Source organism: Barbus barbus, assembly GCF_936440315.1.
Source record: "Barbus barbus genome assembly, chromosome: 23".
NCBI classification, from domain to species: domain Eukaryota; kingdom Metazoa; phylum Chordata; class Actinopteri; order Cypriniformes; family Cyprinidae; genus Barbus; species Barbus barbus.
This window is the reverse complement of record NC_136751.1, coordinates 12,159,328-12,186,537: the sequence shown is the minus strand read 5'-3', so window position 1 is coordinate 12,186,537 and position 27,210 is coordinate 12,159,328. Positions and strand designations below refer to the sequence as shown.

The 27,210-nt window shown below is 43.9% G+C and overlaps 1 protein-coding gene across 1 annotated transcript; it reads right to left on the bottom strand.

Annotated features, from left to right (window-relative positions):
- Positions 1-6,079: 6,079 nt before the first annotated feature.
- LOC306843147 (extracellular calcium-sensing receptor-like) lies at positions 6,080-16,278 on the bottom strand (the record flags this gene model as incomplete). Its single annotated transcript, XM_079374440.1, has 6 exons — positions 6,080-6,993; positions 7,142-7,265; positions 14,402-14,629; positions 14,724-15,479; positions 15,563-15,851; positions 16,070-16,278. The coding sequence occupies 6 exons, from the start codon at positions 16,276-16,278 to the stop codon at positions 6,080-6,082; spliced, it is 2,520 nt and encodes an 839-aa protein (XP_079230566.1).
- Positions 16,279-27,210: the final 10,932 nt, after the last annotated feature.

Below are 27,210 nucleotides of genomic sequence, written 5' to 3'. Positions count from 1 at the left end.
CCAACCTTGTCCTCTTCCTTCCTCAGCTACGAACTTTATCACACTGGTGCCGAAACCCGGGAAGGAAGAAGGAAAAGCCGCTGCCATCATGTCGTCCCCGTCGACTTCGCCGTTCGCGGACGTTATCCATTCGCTCGCGCGGCTCCACCAGGAGCATCATCAAGCGCTACTGGACATGAGGGAGGACCAGGAAAGTTGCTTCCGGACCCTTGTCCAGGCGCAGCAAGAGGACCGTGAGCTGTTCCGGAGTTGGATGGACCGGGAGGTTCGGGCCGGGGGAGCAACACCGGCCCCGGCCCTGCCCACCCACATGCCGTTGAACAAGATGGGCCCGCAGGACGATCCGGAGGCCTTCATTGACCTCTTTGAGAGGACGGCCGAGGCATGTGGGTGGCCTTCGACGAACTGGCCTGTGCGTCTCATTCCGCTGCTGTCAGGCGAGGCCCAGATGGCGGCGCAACAGTTGCCAGTTCAGAATCTCCTGGTCTACAACGACCTCAAGAGAGCCATCCTCCAGCGGGTCGGCTTGAACCCAGAGCAACATCGTCAGCGCTTCCGATCGCTGGAGCTGGGGGAAAACAGCCGGCCCTTCGTGATGGCTCAACAGCTCCGGGACGCGCACCGCAGATGGTTGTTGGCCGGGGGAGACGATGTCGACCTAATAGTAGATCGAGTGGTGATGGAGCAGTTCATCGCGCGGCTGCCCAAGAAGACCGCGCAGTGGGTCCAGTGCCACCGGCCGACATCGTTGGACCTGGCCATTCAACTGGCGGAGGACCAGATGGTGGCGTGCCACGGGGTTGGCGAGACCCTCCCAGCTGTTTCTCTCTCTCTCTCTCTCTCCCCCCTCCTTCCTCTCCCAAACCTGTTCCTCTCCCTAGGACACGGCTGAATCCCCCGCCTCGAGCCCCACCCCGCTGGAGGGGTGGGCCGCCACCGGAGTCCGGAGGCCTGAGATCCGGGGGGCGGGGCCTACTGGGCCGAGCGGCGTCCCCGATTCTGGTCCCTCGTTCTCTCCACGCCAAAACCTTGACCCGCTTCCCGCCCCTAGAGCGGCGGGGAGGTCTGGGCCGGTCTGTTGGCGTTGCAGGGACCCAGGGCATTTTATTGATCGGTGCCCGGTGATGGAAGTAGGGACACTGATCCGGGTTCCGGGCAGGCCGCCCCCCGATCAGGCTGACCTGTACCAAATACCTGTGAGTATTAAGGGGGGTACTTATTGGGCTTTGGTGGACTCGGGGTGTAACCAAACCTCGATCCATCAAAGCCTAATTCAACCCGATGCATTGGATAAGAGCTGCATGGTTCAGGTACGGTGCATACACGGGGATGTGATGAAATATCCGGTAATGCTCCTAGCCATCCAATTACGGGGACAAAAGCATAATGTGGAGGTGGCTGTTAACCAGCACCTCAGACATCCGCTGATTTTGGGGACCAATTGGCCAGCGTTTAGTCAGTTATTGGGGTATTTGTGTGCGGATGTCGCTTGGGAAGGGAAGCGCGCGGGGGAGGTGGCCGTGCAGGCGAGGGAGGCGGACGGTAGACTGACCGGGGCGGGGCCAGGGGAACCGAGCGCAATCAAGAAGCTGATCCTTTCTGAGCGTGATGACTTTCCCCTGGAGCAGTCTCGGGACGAGATGCTAAAAAATGCGTTCGAGCAGGTTTGTGCCATCGACGGTCAGCCTCTCCAACCAGCACGACCCCTTTCCTATCCCTATTTTGCTGTGTTGAAAGATCGGTTGTATCGAGTGACCCAAGACACTCAAACAAAGCAGGATACAACTCAGTTGTTAGTGCCTAAAAGTTGTAATCCCATGGCAGGGCATTTGGGGCAGACAGCTACACTAAACCGTCTAATGACCCGATTTTTTTGGCCGGGCATTCACGAGAACGTGCGCAGGTGGTGCGCGGCTTGTCGTGAGTGTCAGTTAGTGAATCCCCCGGCCTCCCCAAAAGCGCCTTTGCGCCCCCTTCCTCTTGTGCAGGTCCCCTTCGCTAGAATTGGCATGGACCTCATCGGGCCATTGGAATGGTCAGCACGGGGGCATCGCTTTGCATTGGTCCTAGTGGATTATGCAACGCGTTACCCCGAGGCAGTGGCATTTTGGCGAAAAGTGTAGCGGAGGCGCTGTTTCGTGTAATCTCCCGTGTGGGAATCCCGAAAGAGATTCTCACGGACCAAGGCACGGCGTTTATGTCACGTACAATACGCGAGCTTTACGAGTTGTTGGGCATTAAATCGGTTCGCACCAGCGTTTTCCACCCACAAACAGACGGTCTGGTGGAACGATTTAATCGCACATTAAAAACCATGATTCGTAAGTTCGTTCACGACGACGCAAAAAATTGGGACAAGTGGCTGGAACCCCTTTTGTTCGCGGTACGCGAGGTCCCGCAAGCCTCCACGGGGTTTTCCCCCTTCGAGCTCCTGTACGGACGCCAGCCCCGGGGGGTTTTGGATGTCCTAAGGGAGACTTGGGAGGAGGGACCTTCAGCGAGCAAAAACGAAATTCAGCATGTGCTGGACCTGAGAACAAAACTCCACACTTTGGGGCAGCTCTCGATGTAGAATTTGTTACAGGCCCAGGACAGGCAAAGCCAGTTGTACAATCGGGGTGCCAGGCTACGCAAATTTACACCGGGAGAGAAAGTACTTGTATTACTCCCAACTGCTAGTTCTAAATTGCTCGCCAAGTGGCAAGGGCCTTTTGAGGTCACACGGCGAATAGGAGATCTCAATTATGAGGTGATTCGAACGGACAGGAACGGGGCACGTCAAATTTACCACCTCAACCTCTTAACAAATGGACAGAGGTGGAGCCCGTGATGCTGGCGACGGCAGTGAGTGAAGAGGAAGATCTCGGGCCAGAAGTGAACACAAAAACCCATTCTCTCACTCTGGCTCCAGGGGGAGATCACCTCTCGCCCTCCCAGCTCACGGACGTGGCGAGGGTGCAGGCTGAGTTTGCCGATGTGTTCTCGTCCCTGCCCGGTCGAACCAACCTCATTCAGCACCATATTGAGACGGAACCGGGAGTAATAGTGCGCAGCCGCCCGTACAGACTACCTGAACACAAAAAACAAGTAGTTCAGGCAGAATTAGGAGCAATGCTAAAGATGGGAGTGATAGAGGAATCCCACAGTGATTGGGCGAGCCCGATAGTTTTGGTACCCAAAACCGACGGCTCGGTGCGTTTCTGTGTGGATTATCGAAAGGTGAATGCGGTGTCGAAGTTCGACGCCTATCCAATGCCGCGGGTTGACAAATTGCTTGATCGGCTGGGTACAGCTCGTTTTTATTCAACTCTGGATTTAACTAAAGGATATTGGCAGATCCCCTTATCGCCCTTATCCAAAGAAAAGACAGCCTTCACCACGCCGTTTGGATTACACCAATTCGTGATGCTTCCTTTCGGTTTGTTCGGGGCACCGGCCACTTTTCAGCGTCTCATGGACCGAATCCTCCGTCCGCATATGGCCTATGCCGCTGCCTACCTGGATGACATCATCATCTATAGTCAGGACTGGCAGCGTCATATGGCCCACCTACGGGCGGTCCTGCGAATTATTCGGACCTCACCAGCCTGCTGACTGACCTCACTAAAAAGGAATTCCCAGATCCGGTCCAGTGGACGGAGCTGTGTCAGCAGGCTTTTACCCAGGTGAAGGCTGCTCTGTGTGGCGGCCCGCTGTTACATTCTCCTAATTTTTCTCTCCCTTTCTTGCTGCAGACAGACGCGTCGGACAGGGGGCTTGGAGCGGTTCTGTCCCAGGAGATAGGGGGTGAGGAACGGCCGGTGCTGTACATCAGTCGGAAGCTCTCTAAGAGGGAGACGAGGTACAGCACCATCGAGAAAGAATGCTTAGCCATCCGGTGGGCCGTGCTCACCCTCCGCTATTATCTCCTGGGGCGGGAGTTCGCTCTCTGTTCGGACCATGCGCCCCTGCAGTGGCTCCACCGCATGAAGGATACCAAAGCGCGGATCACCCGTTGGTATCTGGCGTTACAGCCCTTTAAATTCAAGGTGATCCACAGGCCGGGGGCACAGATGGTGGTGGCCGACTTTCTCTCCAGAAATGCCGGCCTGAGGCGGGCAGTGGGGGTATGTGGCGAGGGGGGCGTGGTTCAGCGGAGTCTGCAGCGGGAGAGAGCATTGGGAGACGAGCGGGGAGAAAATAGGTCAAGTGCAAAATGATGAACACCTGTGTCTGATTGCAGTGACTGGCGTGGAGAGACCGCTTAAGAAGCTTGGGGAGAGCTTCACTGGGAGAGAGAGACCGTGGAGACTCGTGTGCTGTACTGCCCTGCATTCCAGGAGAAAGGCTGGAAACTGCATGTATCAGAAAGCTGCGCTTTTGAGAATTGTGCCATTGTGGCAACCTTTACTTTTGTGTTTTCTTTATTTCTGAATAAAAACCACACGAGCCTCCTACGCCAACCTTGTCCTCTTCCTTCCTCAGCTATGAACTTTATCACAAATGCAAATTGTGTCAAAGCAGCTTTACATCAGCTTCTTTTTTTTAATACTTTAAGAAATTTTCAAATGACAAAATATGTGTCTTTTAATCACAAAAAGTAAAACAATGCATTTGTATTTTGAAATGTTTTAACTAATCTAGGGCTTAATTGACTATTATTTTGCTAATCAAGTAATCTACTGATTATTTTGATAAGTGAGTAATCTGATATTTTTTACTAATACAAATAGAACTAAGTGAACAACAGGCTTTATTATGACTATATTTATATATAAACTAGCAATGAGGCAATAATAATTAGCTCAAATAAAGTATCAAAACCAAGTACATGGTTTTATTGAACAACACTGTTAAAATACGTAATATGCTATTATAACAAGTACCTGCAGAGGGTGCCAACAACCTGGTGATGTTTTGTGATTAAACAATGTTTAAATCCATTTAATTTTAATATTTGGCCACATGCAAAGTCAGACACTTTTATTTTGAAATTGCGATGTACAATAAATTGCATATTTAGAAATATGTTGATGTACTCTCCTGTGTTGGCGTAGGTTTATAAATTATTTACGTTACAAATCAAGTGAGCTTTCCCAGATGAAGAGTTTACCGTAGATCATGTGTGAACAGGACCTTTTCAAAACTAGCCTAAATTTGTTCTGGCACTCATATCGTTCTTATGGAGATGACGTGATTACTCTGAGCTACTACTTTAAATAGCTTTTCTATGCAAATATGGCACTAGATGGACATCTTTGACCATGCCTCGCAGCTTTTTCAATGTGTCATGCTTGAGACCCAGGCTTCTTTTCCATTCATCAACTGGATAATATTATACGCGCCTTGTATTTGTGTTTATAAGAGCAAATTTCTGATTAGTTAGTTTGTTTGAGAGTAAAAGCTGTGCTCCTCTCATACATTGGTAGGGGAACTCATGAACTCGAACGTGATATCAACAAGTGTTTTTAAATGTAGGAGGACTCTCTATTTTTTCCGCCGGGGATCCAGCACGGTGCCGGAGAACTTTAAGCCCTGGAAATAACATTTAACATTTCCACACTTCTTCTCAAAATCACAAAGAGAGCCTTTTGATTGACAACAAGTTCCCTGCACAAGATCTACATTGCACCCTTGCACCTTCTCAAACTGTTAATGTTATGGCCTTGCTCATTTATAGTATCTGTAGGGATTGTTTTCCCCTTAAACTTGATTAGCTAATAAATACAGCTTTTTTATCCCATTAACCTGTTAACGTTTGCCAGAGCGACGGCACACTGAAGCGTTTTTTTCCCCACTAGTTTAATGTTTATGAATGGATTTAACGTGAAAGAATATCATTAACCTGTTAACCTTGCTGCTTTCTCTGTCATTTTTCTGTTCCTTATTTGTTTTAATGATACAATATAAAAGCATCATAGAGGAGGAACTCCTTTATTTTTCTTATAGGTTTGTTTATTAAAGAGTTTGTCAGGGTCAGTCTGGACACATCATGTACAAATGAAGTATGAAATTACTAAGGCATTACTTGCATTTAAATCAGCTTGTTGAACAACTAAATGCCATTACATTTATGATGTTAATAATTTTATTTTCTCTATCAGTGGGATTTGGATGGAAGCTTTCCCATCATATGTTGTTTTGTATTTTGTTCAGGCTTAAGCATGATGATGTAACATTTAGGTGCAAATATGCAGAATAGTAAACCAAAGGTTGAGGCTAAAATGGCAAATATCTCCACAGCTACAGTAAATTTTCCAGGAGAACTGACATAAGATGGTATGAATGTGATCCATACAGCACAGAATATGAGCATACTGAATGTAATGAATTTGGCTTCGTTGAAGTTATCAGGCAGTGTGCGTGCCAGAAAAGCCAGAATGAAGCACAAGACAGCCAGAAGGCCAATGTAACCCAGAACAGCAGAAAAACCTATAGTAGAACCCAGACTGCACTCAAGAATGATCTTTTCATTGTAATATTTCATATTTTTGTACGGAAATGGAGGAGATATTGTTAGCCAAAGCACACAGATAAGAACTTGTATAAGTGTAACGGCAAGAACACTGAGTCGTTGTTGTGCAGGCCCAAACCATTTCATGACATTATTTCCCGGAAGTGTAGCCTTAAAGGCCATTAACACCACTATTGTTTTCCCAAGAACACAGGAGATACAGAGGACAAATGTGATTCCAAATGCTGTGTGACGCAACATACAGGACCACTCAGTGGGACGACCGATGAAAGTAAGTGAACAAAGAAAACACAGACACAATGAGAAGAGCAGCAGGAAGCTCAGCTCTGAGTTGTTGGCTTTTACTATGGGGGTGTCCTTTTTTCTGTAAAACAGGATGGCCACCAGTGCAGTTAATCCTACTCCAAAGAGTGAGAAAAAGACCAGAACTATACCCATAACTTCTATGAATGAGAGAAACTCTACAGCCTTTAACACACAATTATTTTTCTCAGCATTAGACCAGTATTCCCCTGGACACTGCTTGCAGTTATTTGAATCTGAAAAGGAAGTTAAAAATTGTAGTTATAAATGAAAGAAAAATGGTTTTATTTATGAGCTCCTTTGCTAAGACTTTGTTTGTAGAAACTGTAAGTGTAGGGGGAAAACACTCACAAAAAAGGATCTGAAAGGTGAGATAAAGATTACCTGTCTCATTACTGATTTCTCCTTCTGCACATGGAATACAATCATAACAGCAGACTGGTCTTCCTTTCTGTGCAGCTTTCCTAGTGCCTGGAGGACAGTTCTCACTGCACACAGACCTTGGCTTCTACATAGAAATATACAGTGTACATAATTATTTAACGGAGTGCCTATTGTATAAATAGCACACTTTGCTGGCAGAGGCTACAAAAGACACATCAGACAACAGGATAGGGCATAGGACGTAAATAGTTGTCGTGGCATATTTTGACGTGATTGTCCTGAGTTTGAATTTGTCTTTTGCCAAGTTCATTCTTTTCCCATCACCTATCAAATCGGAAAGACGTGTATTTTCAACGAAAATAAAGGAAATATTTGAAAAATGGAAATAAATTGCGAAACTGATATTTAAATAATATATTTATATATTTATGATATTTAAAGTTATAATAGATAAATAAATAAATAAATAAATAAATAGAGTGGATGCGAGGAGTTTATGTGGGTGTAATTAAAAAGTAACTAAAAAAGTTAGTGTCCCTTGTGGGCTGACCCGCATAGGAATGAATGGAATTTATTGGAAAAAAAATTGTTTTTTAAAGATATTTAGTAGTAGTAGTAATAGTAGTAGTATACAAAATCTGACACAATGCAGTAAGGATGCATATCCAAAGGAAGAGCTAACTAACTAACACACACACACACACACATGTAGACATACTCACAGAGAAGCACATTATAACATGAATGATATTAATGCTGGGGAATTACTTTTTTTTTTTCAAACTATTTATTTTCTCTAAATGTACATTTAAATGCATAAACAAAGAATTAAGCTTCAAATTGGACTGTTTGCATGTTTCCCTTTTTGTTCAGTTAAGAATCTCCATAGGGATCCTATAGGCCCCTCTAGTGGCACTAACTATAAAATGCTATTTTATGTAATTTCTTCTCCAACAGATGACATCAGAGACACTCTGTGACCCAGTCCAAAGTGGATCCGTAGGTTTTTAATAATAAAAAAAAGGCTTTTTTTTGGTGAAATAATGTAAACAAATTGCTTATTTGCTCATATTTTCTTAAAAATATCCAAAATAGTATAGAAAGGTAAATAAAATACAAATCACCCAAACATAAGAAGAAGAAGAAACTGCATAAATATTTATTAGAAAAAAAATAAAAATAAAGGATCAATAAAATCTTTCTGGACCAAAAACAATAAATAAAAGAAAGTGTAATTTTTACCTTTCAGGTCATTTTTCAGGTCACAGGGGGACGGTTTGATATTTATAAATGTATAATATATATATATATATATATATATATATATATATATATATATATATATATATATATATATATATATTCATGTCCCTGTTACACTTAATGTTTTCGTATTTTATTAACATTATTTTCATTTTATTTCATATTTTAAATAATAATTATACATTTCATAGTGGTTTTTTAATGCATTTCACATTTATTCCAAAATAATAACGAAAGGCGGTAACAATTTGAACAATATTTGGGAAATACTTCATTAGTTAGGCTAACTTTAGTTAACATGAACAAAGACAATACTTGCTATTGTTCAATAGCACAACAATAAACAGTGTAAATATAATCTATAGTTATTTGCACTTTATGTTAAAATAGCAGACTTTTCTGCTATTTATACTAATTTAAAATAGTGGCAATAATCTGGACCTTAGTATTGTAGAACATTAAAGTGGAAGTGAAGCAGTCAGTTAAGTTAACATTATTTAGTAAAGTGATTTCAACTTCGATTAAAAAATATATAACGAACATGATTAATGTAACCATTTTAAAGGAAAAAAATTGTTTTGTGATAGCTTTTGGAGCAAGGTACCGCCATCTTGCAGTACCACAGTGTGTGACGTCACCGGGTTGGTTCGCTCCCATGGCCAGTATAGTAATGCGGTAAATGTTGAACGTCACATGATGAAACCCGGAAAACAGGTCTCATCGCTTCCGCTTCTCGGAGAGTGCATTAATAACAGTATTAAATAATAGTGATATCAATGGACTTTTAAGGTAATCAGTTAAATTAGCTAGCTGTTTTTATTATTGACACTTTATTCGACTTATATATAAATGTTAGTGAAAATAATAAAAATAAAAAAACATTTATTAATCAACCCACATATGTGATAGACATTAGTTATGATTATCTTTAGTGTCTACTTTGAAGGCATCTTGAGTAAAACAGCTTCATATTTAACGAGGCATATGCAAAATGCGTGAACCGGAAGCAACGAGACCAGGTTAGCAGAATACGGAAGTCTGTTGTGCATATATCCAATATAAGCATTTCTTTACATTCTGAACACACGCTTGTTTTGAAATGGAGGACGATGACCTTGAAAGCACTGTTGAGTAGGGCTGTATACCTTGGAGAACCTGGCGATACGATACATACCTCGATACACAGGTCACGATTCGATACGTACCTCGATACAGAGCTGTCTCGATACGATTTGATACAATGTGACACGATTCGATACGATTCAATAAAAATACATGGGCCAGAGCCAATTAGTTAATGCTGAACACATTTACTCAACAAACAGAACTCTGCATTTTTCTTCAATTTATTGAAGACAAAAGTGCAGGGCTTGACGCTTACCTATTCCCCAAGGAGCACATGTGCTCCTAAGTCAAAAAATTTAGGAGCGCATTAAAAACATTTAGGGCCGCAATGCAAATTTTTCTAATTAGGTGTTTTAGCTTAATAAGGGGATACAAAGAGACATTTACAAGCACCATTATTTAATTTATCAGAATACAGAAAGTACACAAGGTTCTTAAATAATTTTACTTCAGACACTATTTAATAGGCAAATTATGTAATTAGTTATAATCCTATTAAATGTGTCGGTATAAAATTTTCACAATAATCATTGAAGCTTTTGTCACGGTATATGTTTTTGTTTTTAAATCACAATATATAATTTCTAAGTGAAAAAAAGTGTTGTCGTCCTAACAGGTTAAATAACTTTATTAAAGATAATTTACTAAAAGACTTTTATAAAAAATACATAAAAATATAAAGTAAACAAGTGTTTCAAGATTAGAGTGCAAAAGATTGTTCAAATGAACGAAAGAACAATAGGTTGGTCCCATTTGTTAACATTAGTTAAAGCAGGTTAACATTAACTAAAAATGTGCAATAGCTAATTGTTGCAGTAGTTAATATTCTTTGTTAATGTTGATTTAATAAAAAAATACAACTATGTTAGTTAATGTTAGCTCCATTTAATTATATTAAGACAACTTTTGATTTTATAATGTATTATTAAAAGTTGAAATTAAGATAGCATTATTAATAAATGCAGTCATTGTTTTTTTCATGTTAACTAATGGACCTTGTGTTACTGAACAATAATAACGAATCAGTCGTTGATATATAGATAGGCCCACTGTTCTCTATTATAGATCAGTGGATGGGCCATGTTTTAGCTTAGAAAAAATGTTTGAAAATAAATAGCTCATTAAGTCTTTAAGTAAGACTTATTTGATGCTATTGTGAAGACTAAAGCGAATATAAATATCTAAATGACTGTGAGTGTGAAATATTATTTACACACTTTTAGAAAAGTAGCGCAGCTGATTTGTTTACTGGGTTACCGGGGTAACGGCAGCGCCCTCTAGTGGCGAATGTGCGTCATTCAGCGCGTCTTTAACTCGCTCCGCTTTTCTTCTCATCTGTGCTCATTTAAATTAAACCGTTGCCTTTTTAAAGTTCTAAAGTAATCATATGAGGCTGCATCGCAATTTTTCCATAAATAAACAGAATAAATTAATACGTTTGTTATAGGCTACTGTATAAGTTAGGCTGTTTTGTATTTTGTTTTGTATTCGCACTTGCGCTCCTAAATACATTTTCCAGTTCGCACACATCTATTTTTAGTCGCAAATGCGAGTGAAATGCTCGCTCTGTCGAGCCCTGAAGTGCATTATAACAAAGTGCATTTTGCTTAAATATGTGCAACTTTAAGTGCTCTGATTAATTGTACACAAATTGTATTAATCTGGAAATTACCACAAGTCAACATTTAACTTTCCAAGGGTACAGTCTGAGCTCACACAAGCACAAAATCTTCTTATTATTATTCTTAACTTCTTATTAAATCTTCTTATAATTCTTTTTTGTGACACCATGTACTGCCATAACATATTTCACTATGAAATCACTTAAATGCTACATCTTGCTTTTAATGCTTTAACATTTTCCATGAGTTTTTTGAAACTCGCGGGCGCCGCTGCGCCCCCTAAAGGCTGGGCGGAGTATCGATACTAAGGGCTAGAATATCGATACTGTATCTTTTTTTATTAGATCGGTATGTATCTAAGAATCGATATTTTGAGCACACCCCTACTGTTGAGTCCATAATAAGTGCACCTGCTGGTTTGGGGTAAAGTGCGTATCGGAAACACTACTCGTTTACGTGGATACTCCTCAAGACTGTCATTCTGATTTGCTTTTGTGTGCATTTGCTGATAAAGGCGCGAAAGAAAGCTCAATTTGGTACTCACGTGCTGTCCGAGCCGAGCCATGGCTTTTAGTGTGTGTGCGGAGCCACCAGCACGAACAGAAATGATCTATCACAACATGCGAGTACCGCATTTAAATCTCTTTCAGAAAATGTCTATCACAGCGTGTAAGTACTAATTAAAGTAACTGAAATCTATGTTGTGCTGTCTCATGCTTGAATGGCTTAAAACACTTTAATATTTAAACTGACAAGGCTTAAAACATGTGAGAATGATAAACTTTGAGGAAGCAGCACTGGCCCGATCATTCAGAGAGTTGATTAGTTAAACACCATGGCCTGTTAGTGTTAACAGCAGGAAAGCTAACTGTATTCGCAGGTGAACATAAAATATGATACATACAACTGCTGAACCAGTCAATACAATGCATATGTCTGAATGGTCTGAATAACAGTAAAATGTGACATGAATGATACTGTATGAAGCCTTGTTTGTTTAGTTGTGCCTCGCATTATGAAAACAATGTTTGGGATACCACGATCAAAACTTATCATATAGACAGTTTGATGTTGAATATTCATCCAAATGATGGTGAAAACCAAATTGTTTGTGTGTTAATAAACATCTGTGTGTTCAAAATGTAAAGAAATGCTTATATTACCATACTGGCCATCGGAGCGAACCAACCCTGTGACGTCACATGCTGTGGTACTGCAAGATGGCGGTGCCCTTGCTCCAAAAGCTATCACAAAACAACCTTTTTTGTTTTTAAATGGTTACATTAATCATGTTCGTAATCTTTACTAAATAAGGTAAACTTTACTGACTGCTTCACTTCCACAAAAGCAGTATGTAATAAGTAAGAATAAGAGTAAATTATAATTTTAATTCAAATGGATGCCACCATATTGTGAAAATATAAGCCCTCCCTACACCTACCCAATGTGATATGAGATTTGAAAATGGAGAGAAAAAAGTTAGGTAAAGGGTGGAATTGAACCAGGGTCGATTGCATCAAAAATTACTTCTGCACATGCTTTACCACGCCACTGGACTTGTTGATTAATAGTAGTCTTTTGTAGTAACCTTACATTGATGGGCGGAGTTACTGTAAATAGCTTCTGCAAACTATTAGCTCTTAGTGTAATAGACACTCCGTTTTTTAATAGTGAACTGATATTCAGCTATTCTTTTTAATAGTCAACTTATTTTCGAGTCATAGTCATAAAAGCCCTGTAAACAGAAACGAAGATACATCTTTCATTTCATCAAGCTGAATGCTCACTAACTGACACGGTCATCACGTTTTCAGGCCATTTTAAGTTTTATTTTGATGTGACACAGTGATATCTAAGCGGGGGAGTTGTTTACTTACTTAATATCTAGTTAATAACGCCATAATTTTCTTCATTCAGGCCGAGAGCTCGCACGAAAACAAGAGGCAGAATTTATCGCATGAACTAATGACATTCAATCATACCCGATCATATCCAATTATAGTTTTCAAAACTGTCCTGGAGCATCCTAGCACTGTCTCCCTCATCTAACACACTCGATTCAACTCGTCAGCTCATTAGAAGAGACTGAAATGGGTCAGAAAAGGTAGAGTTGAGAGATGTTTTTCCGTTTCTGAAACAAAATAAAATAATAATAATAATAATAGGCTAATAAAAATAATAATAATTATTATTATTATTGTAAAATTTATTTCTTTATGTGTGTTTTTTGATTTGTTGTTAAATCAAACTTAAGTAATTTAAATGGAGAAATATAAAATCATTTCAGCAGCGTGCAGATATTCGTTTATGTCAGGACTGTGGAGACAGCAGCACGGACAATCGCTTAACCACTCACATAATGTACCATATATCTATTATAATGGGAAAACATATTGTTTTTATGACATAATATATCATTATTACGAGAAAAATACAATGTTTTAACGAGAAAAATGTCGTTTAACAAGATAATTATATATTTTTAGTGACATCTCGTTATTACAAGATAATTATGTCGTTTTAATGACATAACCCTGTTTTTTACGAGAAAAGATGTCGTTTTAACGAGAAAACATCTCGTTATTATGAGAAAACATCTTGTTATTACGAAAAAAGATGTGGAAAAAAATAATATGTGTGTGGCAGCAATGTGTCACCGTAAGAAGGTATTATTTCAAGAAATATAAAGCATTTTGGCTCTTCTATGTCTGAAAGTTTTTCTTCATCTATAGGGCCCTACTTGCAATGTTCATTGTCAATCTCCAAAATTTGTTTATTTTTTAATTATTTAAAACATCATTATTGTATTTGAAGTTATTCATTTTCATTTTATTTTATTTTACTTCTTATGACAATATATTTCATATATGGAAACTTATATGTGTACATATATGTATTACTGTCCTTTTGCTTAGAACCTGTTCAGTAATGCTCTCTGCTGTTATATTTGTCTGCTTTATAAAGTTATTGTCATTTAAATGTACAGTAATGTTTGTTTTCCAATATGTCCAGTTAATTCTTAGAGATGTCATATTAAGATTTTTTTAAACCCACTTGAAATTATATAATACTGAAAGTAAATTAATAGTTTTGTGCAAGGGATCCAGATTTGTTCCTGAATTTTAACAACTGGCACTGTTTATTTATTTATTTATTGTTTGTGTGGTATACTTTAATTTATTGCACATACTATAGGTCAGTGCAAGTATTCTGACATTTTGTTTTAAATAAACATGTTATTGTCATTTACCTCCAGCTGTCCTCCAGTCCAGATTATGTTTGCAGTGTTGAGTACAAAGCGCTGGTCAGGGGGCAGTGAGGCATCATAGTATCCCACTGGTTTAAATTGGATTGAGCCATCAGAGTCCTTCTGCCAGTTCACAACTTCATATTGGGCTACTGTGGCACCAGTGCTGTCAAACCACACATGATCTCCCATTTTTACAGTGAAATTTACTCTTCTCAGAGCTTCAACGACCTATATGAGAAAAATATATTTCAAACATTTTCAAACAGAAACCCATCTTGCTCTCCCTTTCGGTCTGTCACTCACATTTTTTAAATTTTATTACCTGCTGAGGTTGTATTTTCAGGTCATTCTCACAACCTTCCTTTTCTTTACACTTGAGTAGATTGTGTAGTGAATGAGCCACAGCATAAACTGCTTTGTATACATTGCTTGAATATCTTTGTTCAGGCACATCTTCATTGTAGTTTTTAAGCAAAAGCAAATCCTGATATATGTTGCAACTTGATGTATATTGAGAAGAATTTATCTCTGGCTGTGAGCATGGAAAAGCTGTTTCCCAGAATGATTTTATGACATAGTCTGAAAAACCTTCAATATTGATTTTTCTCACTGCAAACCCCAGCGACCCTCCAAGAACATGAAAGCTGTTTGGAGTGATCAAACTCTTAGCAGTTATCCATGCCTCCACCCCAATAATTTGGAGGCCTGTAATATTCTCTATACTTAGTTGCTCGAGCAAATTTTCCATTTCAAAACTGGTAAGAAATGCAACAATCACTTTTGCTGTGCTTTTTTTAATAGTGTCGACCACTTTTCTAAGTTTTTCAGGCTCTGTACGGTAGAATTTCTCAGAGTACTCCACACAAATTCCCTCCTCCTGGGCTGTATTCAGGAATATGGACATTCCATTGTTTCCGTAGTCATTATCACTGTTCACAGCTCCCACCCAAGACCAGCCGAAGTGCTTGACTATATATGCAAGTGCTCTGCTTTGATGGTAATCACTAGCAATAGTTCTGAAGAAAGAGGGATAATTTTTCCTGTTACTGAGACATTCACATGTGGCTGAGTGACTTATCTGAAAAAGAAAGAACAGAAAACAGTGATACAATCATCAGGATGGAGATCATTATTAGACTTACTGTATAGGCAGACCCTCACCACTGGAATTTTAAAAGGTCCTGTAGTTCTGGACAGAATCACTGTGGCTGATGATTCTGTTTCTCCTATGATGGCATGTATAGGTGAATGCCCATTGCATGTGTCCTCTGCTGCAAATACTTGTCCATTCATTAATGCCATAGTTGCACTCATAGAAGACAGTCTTGAACCACAGGTATCATAAATTCGGTAACCAATATACACATTTGGGAGTAAATGTTTACTTTTGTTAATCTCCTCAATGGCAAATATCATGGTCTGAGCCATCCGAAAATCTCTTAGATTTACACTGTGAAAACATTTAGGAGATAGGGTTAGAATCACAAAAAAAGAGTAAAGGCAATCTAAATTGTAAAATGTTACATCTGGTTCATTTGTGAAACATCACGACATTACAGATGTTATGGTATACGTATTTATAAATATATTTATTGCAGCAAATAAATGATCATATTAAATGCATCATCTTCTCTTTTTTTTCTTTCCAATTAGTTAAATGTAGGAAACCTGGAGCATGATAGCAGCTGAGGTTTTTGAGTAAACTCAAATGAAGGCAATGTCTCTATGCTCCGGATTGGAAAAAGTGCTCCAATTGTTATATCTCCATCTTTGGATATCAGCGGGTAATTAGGGTTTCCCATCATTTGACAAAAAGGCTTTCCTGCTTTTGTATGAAGCTGAATTAAAAGCAAGAGTGTGAAAGGAAAGAAAAGCATCCCAAAGATTGAGCTCAACCGCATATGTCAAATACAATTGACCAAATACATTATTTTCATTTTTATAGACATAATTAATATGGATGATTGATTATAAACGTAGCCAATGACCTTATAGGGCAGGGCATGAGGCAGGTTAAGTGGGGTGGAACAGAGTCTAAGTAATACGATGAATATATTTTCTCAAACAATCAAATGTAGTAAACTGTAAAACAATATTGAAATAATCGCTTTTGTCTGTGCAATCATATTTGCATTACCTAATATCTCATAAAATGTTTGCATTACATGACCAGTTTGATACTTCTTAAATATCATTTTGTTTTAATTTTTTTAACTCACATTTCATCAGTTGGTTTGTTTGTATGAGAAAATACATTATCGTAATTACTTCTGCCATTGTCAAGGAACGTTGCTATATGTACTCCATTTTTTATTTTAATAGTTATTTTTGCCTTGTATTGTATACCATTTTCAAATACGTTTAGCAAAAAACAAAATAAAGGTACATTCTGATTATATTTGCTGCATTGGATACTGACTCATGAACAGAATCTTGAATGAACAGAATCATGAAGCAATTCTATCTCAGGTTATTTCTAAACTACAGTGGGGCAAATAAGTATTTGATACACTGCCGTTTTTTCAAGTTTTCCCACTTACAAAGAATGGAGAGATCTGTAATTTTCATCGGAGGTACACCTCAACTGTGAGAGACAATATAATTTTTTTTTTTTTAAATCCAGAAAATCACATTGTATGATTTTTGAATAATTGATGTCCATTGTATTGCATGAAATAAGTATTTGATACAATAGAACGTAATATTTGGTACAGAAACCTTTGTTTACAATTACAGAGGTCAGGCGTTTCCTGTAGTTCTTGACCAGGTTTGCACACACTGCAGCAGGGATTTTGGACCACTCCTCCATACAGGTCTTCTCCAGATCTTTCAGGTTTTGGGGCTGTCGCTGGGCAACACAGAGTTTCAGCTCCCTCCATAGATTTTCTATTGGATTCAGGTCTGGAGACTGGCTAGGCCACTCCAGGACCTTGAAATGCTTCTTACGGAGCCACCCCTTAGTTGCCCTTGCTGTGTGTTTGGGGTCATTGTCATGCTGGAAGACACAGCCATGACCCATCTTCAATGCTCTTATTGAGGGAAGGAGATTGTTGCCCAAAATCTTGCGATACATGGCCCCATCCATCCTCCTCTCAATACGGTGCAGTCGTCCTGTCCCCTTTGCAGAAAAGCACCCCCAAAGCATGATGTTTCCAACCCCATGCATCACGGTTGGGATGGTGTTCTTGGGATTGTACTCATCCTTCTTCCTCCAAACACAGCGAGTGGAGTTTATACCAAAAAGTTCTATTTTGGTCTCATCTGACCACATGACCTTCTCCCATGCCTCCTCTGGATCATCCAGATGGTCTTTGGCAAACTTCAGACGGGCCTGGACATGATAGTGTGTTACTAATGGTAACCGTTGAGACTGTGGTCCCAGCTCTCTTCAGGTCATTGACCAGGTCCTACCGTGTAGTTCTAGGCTCATCCCTCACCTTTCTCAGGATCATTGATACTCCACGAGGCGAGATCTTGCATGGAGTCCCAGTCCGAGGGAGACTGACAGTCATCTTGAATTTCTTCCATTTTCTAATAGTTGCGCCAACAGTTGTTGCCTTCTCACCAAGCTGTTTGCCTATTGTCCTGTAGCCCATCCCAGCCTTGTGCAGGTCTACAATTTTGTCCCTAGTGTCCTTAGACAGCTCTTTGGTCTTGCCCATAGTGGAGAGGTTGGAGTTTGATTGATTGAGTGTGTGAACAGGTGTCTTTTTATACAGGTAACAAGTTCAAACAGGTGCAATTAATACAGGTAATGAGTGGAGGATAGGAGGGCTTCTTAAAGACAAACTAGCAGGTCTGTGAGAGCCAGAATTCTTGCTGGTTGGTAGGTGATCAAATACGTATTTCATGCAATAAAATGGAAGTTAATTATTTAAAAATCCTACAATGTGATTTTCTGGATTTTTTTTTATATTCTGTCTCTCACAGTTGAGGTGTACCTACGATGAAAATTACAGATCTTTCCATTCTTTGCCGATTTTTCAAGTTTTCCCTCTTACAGTGTATCAAATACTTATTTGCCCCACTGTACCTACTATGTGAGCACTTACTACTGGTCACGAATTGTAGCCCTTGTCTTTTTGTCATTCAGAGACAACCTAAGCACTAAACTGTGTCCTACGCAGTAACACAAATATGACCACATATTTTCTGGTCTATGTGCATGGGTATTTGGCAGAATACACACATACAAACCTTGTTTTGCTATATCAAGGTTTTAGGTATACAATATGAAAGTGAAAGTGTGAAGTTTATACCATAGCACTCTAGAATGCTTAATCATGATAGGCTAAAAGATATAAAGCAGTGGTTCTCTAAGTGTGGTACGCGTACCACTAGTAGAACGTGAGCTTCCTCTAGTGTTACGCAGAGGAATCTCTGAATTAAATATAAATTAGGCCGTGTCCACCAAAGCGTTTTTTTGTTTTATTTTTTCCCAAGGCTCGCAAATTTTTTTAATTGTTTTAAATGGGAGCGTTTTTTTCATGCTGAGCACACGGGTGTTTTTTTGTTTTTTTTCTCGGCGCCAAGAGTTGAAGAATATCCAACTTTGGGTAAAACTTAGCGCTCATCACTGTCACTTTTTAGTCAGCTAACCAATCACAGTGGAGGAGGGGCGGGACTAATACCGTCACACCCTGCTTGTACTACGACTGAACAACAATGGAGAAGTTAATATTGCTTGTCTCTGAGTATTTATGTCTTTACCAGATGGAATTGCCAGAGTATCATAATATTGTTATGAAAAATAATGCTTGGAGAAACATTTCATTCACGATGCGTCTAAATGTTAAGTACAATACATTTTCATTTAATCTTTAAGTACAGCTTTTTTAAGTACAGTACAGTTTTTATTTCAGTTTTAGGTACAATATATTTTAATTTAATAATTAAGTTTTTTATTTACCTGGAAGTAAACACAGTGCAGTGTTGATGTTCAAACTGTGTATTTACAATGTTTAAAGAGACTGACAATAATAAATATTCTTATTAGGAATAAAACTGACTGAGTTTTTTTGTTTTTGTTTTTTTAACTATGCATAATGCTACTGCATATTAATGTTGGTCATAATGGTGGTACTTGGAAAGCTAAATATTTTCTGAGGTGGTACATGGTGTAAAAAGTTTGAAAACCACTGTTAAAGGCACAATGTTTCAAAGTTTTTTCAAAGATTAAAGTTTTTTTGTTTCAAAGATTAAAGGCACATTGTCCCAAATAGTCTGCAGTAATGTGGTAAATGCTAAAATGTGGGGTTTTAATGATGTTAGCATTCTGACACTAGGAATTTTAAGATATAAAATAGTAAACACCTGTTTGTATTGAATAATCAAATGTTTTTGCGTGGTAGTCTTATGTTTGTTTGTTTTTTTGGTTTGCAATGCCCAAGAAAAGCTTCACATTTAAATGATTTAGTCGTTAATCAGATAAGAATATGACTATTAAATATAATATTTATTTATTTTTTTTAGACAGAATTTTGTATTAAAAAAAAATGAAAAGGGGACAAAGTCAGGCACAGCAGCAATACATTCAAGGTTTCTTCAAGAAGAAACCATGTCAAAGACAGGTAGATGCAGTAGCCTAGAGTGCAGTGCAGGTCAGAGCCAATCCACCAGGCAGGGCCAAGTTGGCCAGCAAATTAGCAGCCCTGAACCTGGTAGCACAGTTTCAGAACCAGCCAGACAGGGCCAGTGAGGACTACACCAGCAGCCATCTATCTGCAGCAACAGGTGAAAGTCAGAACATGAACAGTTTTTAAAAAAAGATCACAAGACACACACACAGCCTGTTTGGAACAAGTGTTGTCTAGTCTACCACATACAGTTCCTAAAAATCTTGTGAACAAATATTATGTATGTGTTTCATGGCCTTATTTCAGCAACTTTTCACTAACCACGCATAAACATTGTTTTCTCAAAAACACAAACATGTACATTCTTGCTGCTCATATATTATTGTAGCCCAGTTTGTGCTGAATAGTGTTATCAGACTTTAGCCATTTATATTTTTAAGATATTGAAAAGAGAAAAAAAAAAAAAAAAAACACAAATGTCGGCATGTCAAAACTTCTCCAGGGCCCCAAATCAGCCTCAGACCCCAGAGGGTTGATACTCACCAGAATTTAATGACTGAAAAGTCTTGGTTGTAACGTCGGGAGAGTGACTGTTCCCCACTGGGGAAAAGGCACTACGGAGATCACATCCTGCCCAATGGGGAGGTAACATGTAAGGATCCACCTATGGACTTACAAAGGAAGTACCACATAGGGAAAATTCTGAGGTGGGCTACATGTAAGGAGAGAACTACCAAAACACAAAACCTTGTGACAGATAGAGTGTTAGGTGTAGCCCAACCCACAGCTCTACAGATTTCTGCTAGAGAGGCACTGTTTTCCAGGGCTGCTGAAGCAGCCATGACCCTGGTTGAGTGAGCCCTCACTCCCAGTGGGCATGGTAAACCTCTGACCAGATAGGCTATCTGAATTGCATCCACAATCCAGTGGGAGATCCTCTGTTTAGAGACAGCATTCCCCTTCTACTGTCCCACATAGCAGATAAAGAGCTGTTCAGAATGTCTGAAACTCTGTGTGTGATCTAGGTATGTGCGCAGGGCTCGCACTGGGCACAACAAATACAGGTCTGTCCAGGCCTTGGAGGCAGGAGAGCACAGAGCCAATGCTACATTTCCGAGGGTCCTTCCCCTGGGAAGAACACCAATTCACAAAAATGTGCCATTTCAAGTCCAAACGCCGTGTAGAGGGGGCTCTTGCCTGAATAATGGTATTCACCACTGCTGGTGAGAGGTCTCTGAGTTCCTCCTGGTCACATCCAGGGACCAAATAAGGAGGTTCCTGAGATCTGGGCGTGGATGCCAGATTGTGCCCCTCCCCTGAGAAAGGACGTCCTTCCTTAGCAGAATTTGCCAGGGAGGAGCTGATGCCAGGAGCATGAGCTCCGAGAACCAAGTCCTGTTGGGCCAATGAGGGGCCACAAACAGGAGCTGTTCTCCATCCTCCCTGACCTTGTACAGCATCTATGCGATGAGGCAGGATGTGAGAAGCATGCAGAGACTTGAATCTGTGCTGGCTCCAAAGTTAGAGATGGTGGGCGAGTTGTGACATGCGACGGGAGCGAAAACCACCCTGATGGTTGATGTATGCAACCGTTGCTGTGTTGTCCATACGGACCAACACGTGCTTGCCATGGATCAATAGTCGAAACCTCCTCAAGGCCAAAGGCACAGTCAGCATCTTCAGGCAAATGATATGCCAATGCAGTCGAGGGCCTGTCAAGACCTCAGAGGCCGCATGCCCATTGCACACAGTGCCCCAGCCTGTCTCAGAAGTATCTGTTGTAACAACAATTCACCTGAACACCTGTTCCAAGGGCAATCCTTCCTGTAGAAAAGAGATGTCCTCCCAAGGGCTGAAAGTACGAAGACAAAGCGGAGTGATGTTCACACGGTGTATGCCGTGGCGCCATGCCCAACTCAGAACTCGGGAATGAAGCCAGTGCTGAAGCGGTCTCATATGCATCAGTCCCAGCGGTGTGACCATGGCAGAGGACGCCATATGCCCCAGGAGCCTCTGAAAGTGTTTGAGAGGGACCAATATTTTGTGCTTGAGAGCCCTCAAGCACTTCCTCACCAACACAGCACGATCCTGCGAGAGGTGTGCTGTCATCATAACCGAGTCCAGTTTTACACCAAGAAAAGCGATACCCTGCACAGGGGAGAGTTTGCTCTTTTCACAGTAGACCCGAAGACCCAACCGGGCTAGGTGGTCGAGGACCATATCTCTGTGAGCGCAAACCAATTCTCTGAAAGAGACAGAATTAACCAGTCGTCGAGGTAATTGAGAACGTCTCGGTTACGTACGTAACCCTCGTTCCCTGATGGAGGGAACGGAGACGTTATGTCGTGACGACATAGGGGATTTACTTGGAAGCCCCAACCATCTCTGACTAAAGAGAAAACACCAATGAAATTGGCTAGTGGATTTTGCATACCTGAGCCACTCCCCGTACATACGGGTATAAAAGGGCGACAGGTGCATCCACTCATCAGGTTTTACCCGCTGAGGAGCCAAGAACGAGTCCTCGGCAACCAGCGATGGTTCAAGATTGTGGCATGGGGACATAACGTCTCCGTTCCCTCCATGAGGGAACGAGGGTTACGTACGTAACCGAGACGTTCCCTATCTGTCGGTCACTACGAGTTATGTCGTGACGACATAGGGGTCATATGGAAAGCGTCACAACCTGAACCCCATCACGACCTTGTGCATGCAAATGTTGACAAGCTAGTGCGTGACAGACAAATGCCATGCGAAGGTCGCAACCTTCCCATCGCCCCAGCGCAAATTCGCTAACCTTGGTGCCCGCAGGGACCACTGAGTACATTGCTGCTGGAGATAGCCAAGCCGCTGTTCCTTTCCCCAAGAAATCGGAAGGGATTTCGACCTTCTATGAAAGACTGCTTCAAGTCTTTCCTATTTGTTGTTACAGCCTGGCAGTAACGACGGGGAAGCGAGCCTTCCGGAGAAGGGCGCTACGGAGGCCACATCCTGCCCGAAGGGAGGTAACACTGATATGGACTGACCCAGGCCTGGGGCAGTACTACATACGACTGGACCCTGGGGCAAATCCTACCTAGGAGTAGGGAGGAGGGCTGCCAGCAGGGCCTGACAGAACTCTGCCAAAGGGAAGACACGGGTTTACCGTGAGGGAAACCGTACCGTGGACGAATACACGTGTGGGATTACCCGAAGGGAATCAGGCCATACGGACACCTAGCCGAGTACAGGGGCTGACCGGAGACCCGGGCGAGCTAGCACCAGTACTGGGCCTGGCGTCAGACTGCTCCGCCCAGTCTGACTGCCGGGGGTGCTGGAGGTCTCCACCAGGGTTCGCCGTCCGGGGAACTGAGCTGGAGGAGGAAAACAGGCGCTCGTATCCCCGGGTGAGGGGGAATGGCGCAGCAAGCGTGACACCGGCCAACTCTTCCCGCCACTTACCTGTTACCCAACACACGGGAAGAGACTGGCTCCACGCGGAGACTGTAAAATCTCGCGAAGGTGTTCGGTGTCGCCCAGCCTGCAGCTCTACAGATGTCTGCCAAAGAGGCGCAGTGCGCCAACGCATAGGAGGAGGCAACACTCCGTGTGGAGTGAGCCCTCACCCCAAGGGGGCACGGCTCGCCTTGGGATTGGTACGCCAAGGCGATGGCATCCACTATCCAGTGGGCCAACCTCTGCTTGGAGACAGCCTTCCCTTTCTGCTGACCTCCGTGGCAGACAAAGAGCTGCTCAGAGCTTCTGAAGCTCCGGGTGCGGTCCACGTATATGCGCAATGCTCTTACGGGACACAGCAACGCCAAGGCTGGATCTGCCTCCTCCGAAGGCAGTGCTTGCAGGTTCACCACCTGATCACGGAAGGGTGTGGTGGGAACCTTGGGCACGTATCCAGGCCGGGGTCTCAGGACAACGTGAGAGTAGTCCGGCCCGAACACAAGGCACTCTTCGCTCACCGAAAATGCTTGGAGGTCCCCGACCCTCTTGATAGAAGTGAGCGCGGTCAGGAGCGCTGTCTTAGCCGACAGGAATTTCAGCTCGACTGAGTCCAGCGGCTCAAAGAGACCCCTCTGAAGTCCCGCCAGGACGATAGAGAGGTCCCAGGAGGGCATCAGGGGTGACCTAGGTGGATTCAACCTCCTGGCACCCCTCAGGAACCTCACGATGAGATCATGCTTTCCCACGGACCGGCCGTCCACTGCATCGTGATGGGCCGCGATAGCAGCCACACACACCTTCAAGGTGGAGGGTGACAGCCTACGCTCCAACCTTTCTTGCAGGAAAGAAAGCACTACTCCAATCGTGCATCTTCGGGGGTCTTCCCGGCGAGAAGAACACCAGTTCGCGAACAGACTCCACTTCAGCGCATAGGCTTGCCTTGTTGAAGGAGCTCTAGCCTGAGTGATGGTGTCTACCACGGCCTGTGGTAGACCACTTAAGTCTGCCGCGTCCCGTCCAGGAGCCACACATGGAGGTTCCACAGATCTGGACGCGGGTGCCATATGGTGCCGAGCCCCTGAGAAAGGAGTTCCTTCCTCAGAGGGATACGCCAGGGAGGGGCGCATCGGCCGCACGATTGAGCTCCCCCGGAATGTGGACAGCGCGCAGCGACCTGAGCTACGTGTGACTCCAGAGGAGGAGATGGCGGGCGAGCTGTGACATGCGGCGTGATCGTACACCTCCCAGCCGGTTGATGTACGACACAGCCGCAGTGTTGTCTGTACGGACCAACACATGCTTGCCTAGCAGCAGTGGCCGAAACTGCCGCAAGGCCAGATGCACTGCCAACAGCTCCAGGCAATTGATATGCCAAAGCAGTCGAGGCCCTGTCCAGAGCCCCGAGGCTGCCTGCCCGTTGCATGTAGCGCCCCAGCCCGTGCTGGAGGCATCTGTTGTGACAACAACATGCCGGGACACTTGTTCTAAGGGCACCCCGGCCCGTAGAAAAGCAAGGTCCATCCAGGGACTGAAGGAGCGGCGACACTCGCATGTGATACTCACCCGAAGTGAACCGTGGCGCCATGCCCACCTCGGGACTCGGGAGTGCAACCAGTGCTGGAGTGGTCTCATATGAAGCAATCCGAGCGGCGTGACCGCAGCTGCGGATGCCATATGCCCCAGGAGCCTCTGAAAATGTTTCAGTGGCACCACAGTCCTGCCTCTGAAGGAACTCAGGCAGTTCAGCACTGATTGGGCGCGCTCGTCCGTGAGGCGCGCCGTCATACTCACCGAGTCTAACTCCACACCGAGAAAAGAGATTCTCTGCACAGGGGAGAGCTTGCTCTTTTCCCAGTTGACCCGAAGCCCCAACTGGCTGAGGTGCCGTAACACCTGTTCCCTGTGATCGCACAACTGCTCTCGGGACTGGGCCAGAATGAGCCAGTCGTCGAGGTAGTTGAGGATCCTGACGCCCACTTCCCGTAGCGGGGCAAGGGCGCCTTCTACGACCTTCGTGAAGACACGGGGAGACAGGGAGAGCCCGAAGGGGAGGACCTTGTACTGCCATGCCCGACCTTCGAACGCAAACCGTAGGAACGGTCTGTGTCGCGGAAAGATCGAAACATGAAAGTAAGCATCCTTCAGGTCGATCGCTGCGAACCAATCCTGGGGCTGAATGCACCTGATCATACGCCTGTGCGTCAACATCTTGAACGGGAGCCTGTGCAGGCCCCAGTTCAAGACTCGCAAATCCAGGATTGGTCGAAGACCACCGCCTTTCTTGGGTACGATGAAGTAAGGGCTGTAAAACCCCTGCCTCATCTCGGCTGGAGGGACCGGCTCGATTGCATCCTTTGCCAGGAGGACAGCAATCTCCTCGCGCAAGACAGGAGCGTTCCGAGCTACCACTGAGGTCTCGAGAACGCCGCTGAACTTGGGAGGTCGCCTGGCGAACTGAACCGCACAGCCGAGTCGAATTGTACGCGTGAGCCACCGAGACGGGCTGGGCAGCGCAAGCCACGCTTCTAGACGTCGTGCAAGGGGCTCCAACGGCACAATCGACGTACCTGTGGTGGTGCAGCGCAGAGGAGTATGGCTGGATGATACAGAAGGCAGCGCGTTCTGAAGCATCCTTACCGAACTCCCTGGGTCCCAAAGGGGACTGGCTAGAGGTGCGTGGGGAGGCACTGCGTCCCCGAACCGCACTCTCCTGGCCGCTGGCAAGATGGGTCGCGGGCGAGAGTGAGGAGGCAGCGCGTCGCGCACTGTCAACCCGCAAACCCGATAACCTGGAGGAAAAGGAAATTGCTCTTTCTGTGAAATTGTGGGTGCCGCTGGCCCTTGGGCCAACGGCGGAACAGAAACAAAAGGGAACACAAGATTCTCCACCCGGCCCTCCTCCGGGGGAAGGAGCGGCGCTGTCCTCGCCGTCTCCTGAGAAAGAGCAAATCCCAACATCTCCAGGTTGCCCGCGTCAGGGCCGGTTCGTCGATCTCCTGGACGACTTGGGGCCCGGCTGGGACGCGGGGGGCGCCGCCCTCCTGCGAGAGGCTCGACGCGCCGGCCCAGGTGTTGATTCGGCACGGGGCGGAGCAGCTCTAGAGGATGCAGGGGGGCGCCCACGGCGACGAGCAGACTGAGGCCTGGGCCCGGGGGCAGCTGTTGCAGGTGCCTCGCGCCGGGGCAGGATGTGCTGGATTGCCTCTGTCTGTCTCTGCACCGCCGAGAACTGCTGAGCAAATCCTTCGACGGTGTCGCCGAACAGCCCAACCGGGGAGATGGGAGCGTCAAGAAAGAGTGCTTTGTCGACGTCCTTCATCTCCGCCAGGTTGAGCCAGAGATGGCGCTCTTGGACCACCATGGTAGACATCGCCTTCCCGAGGGACCGCGCCGTGACTTTCGTCGCTCGTAGAGCGAAGTCAGTCGCCGTGCGCAGCTCCTGCATCAACCCCGGGTCGGAACTACCCTCGTGCATTTGTTTGAGTGCCTTGGCTTGGTGTACCTGCAGGATAGCCATGGCATGCAGGGCAGAGGCTGCCTGGCCCGCAGCACTATAAGCTTTGGCCGCAAGAGCAGCCGTCAGCTTACAGGCTTTGGACGGGAGACGCGGGCGATTCCTCCAGGTGGCGGCGTTTCGCGGGCACAAGTGCACCGCGACCGCTCTCTCCACCTGGGGAATGCCCACGTACCCCCTGGCAGCCCCGCCATCGAGGGTAGTGAGGACGGAGGAGGCAGACGAGCGGCTTCTGGCCGTGAAAGGGGCCATCCACGACTTGGAGTAGATCGTGGCACTGGAGT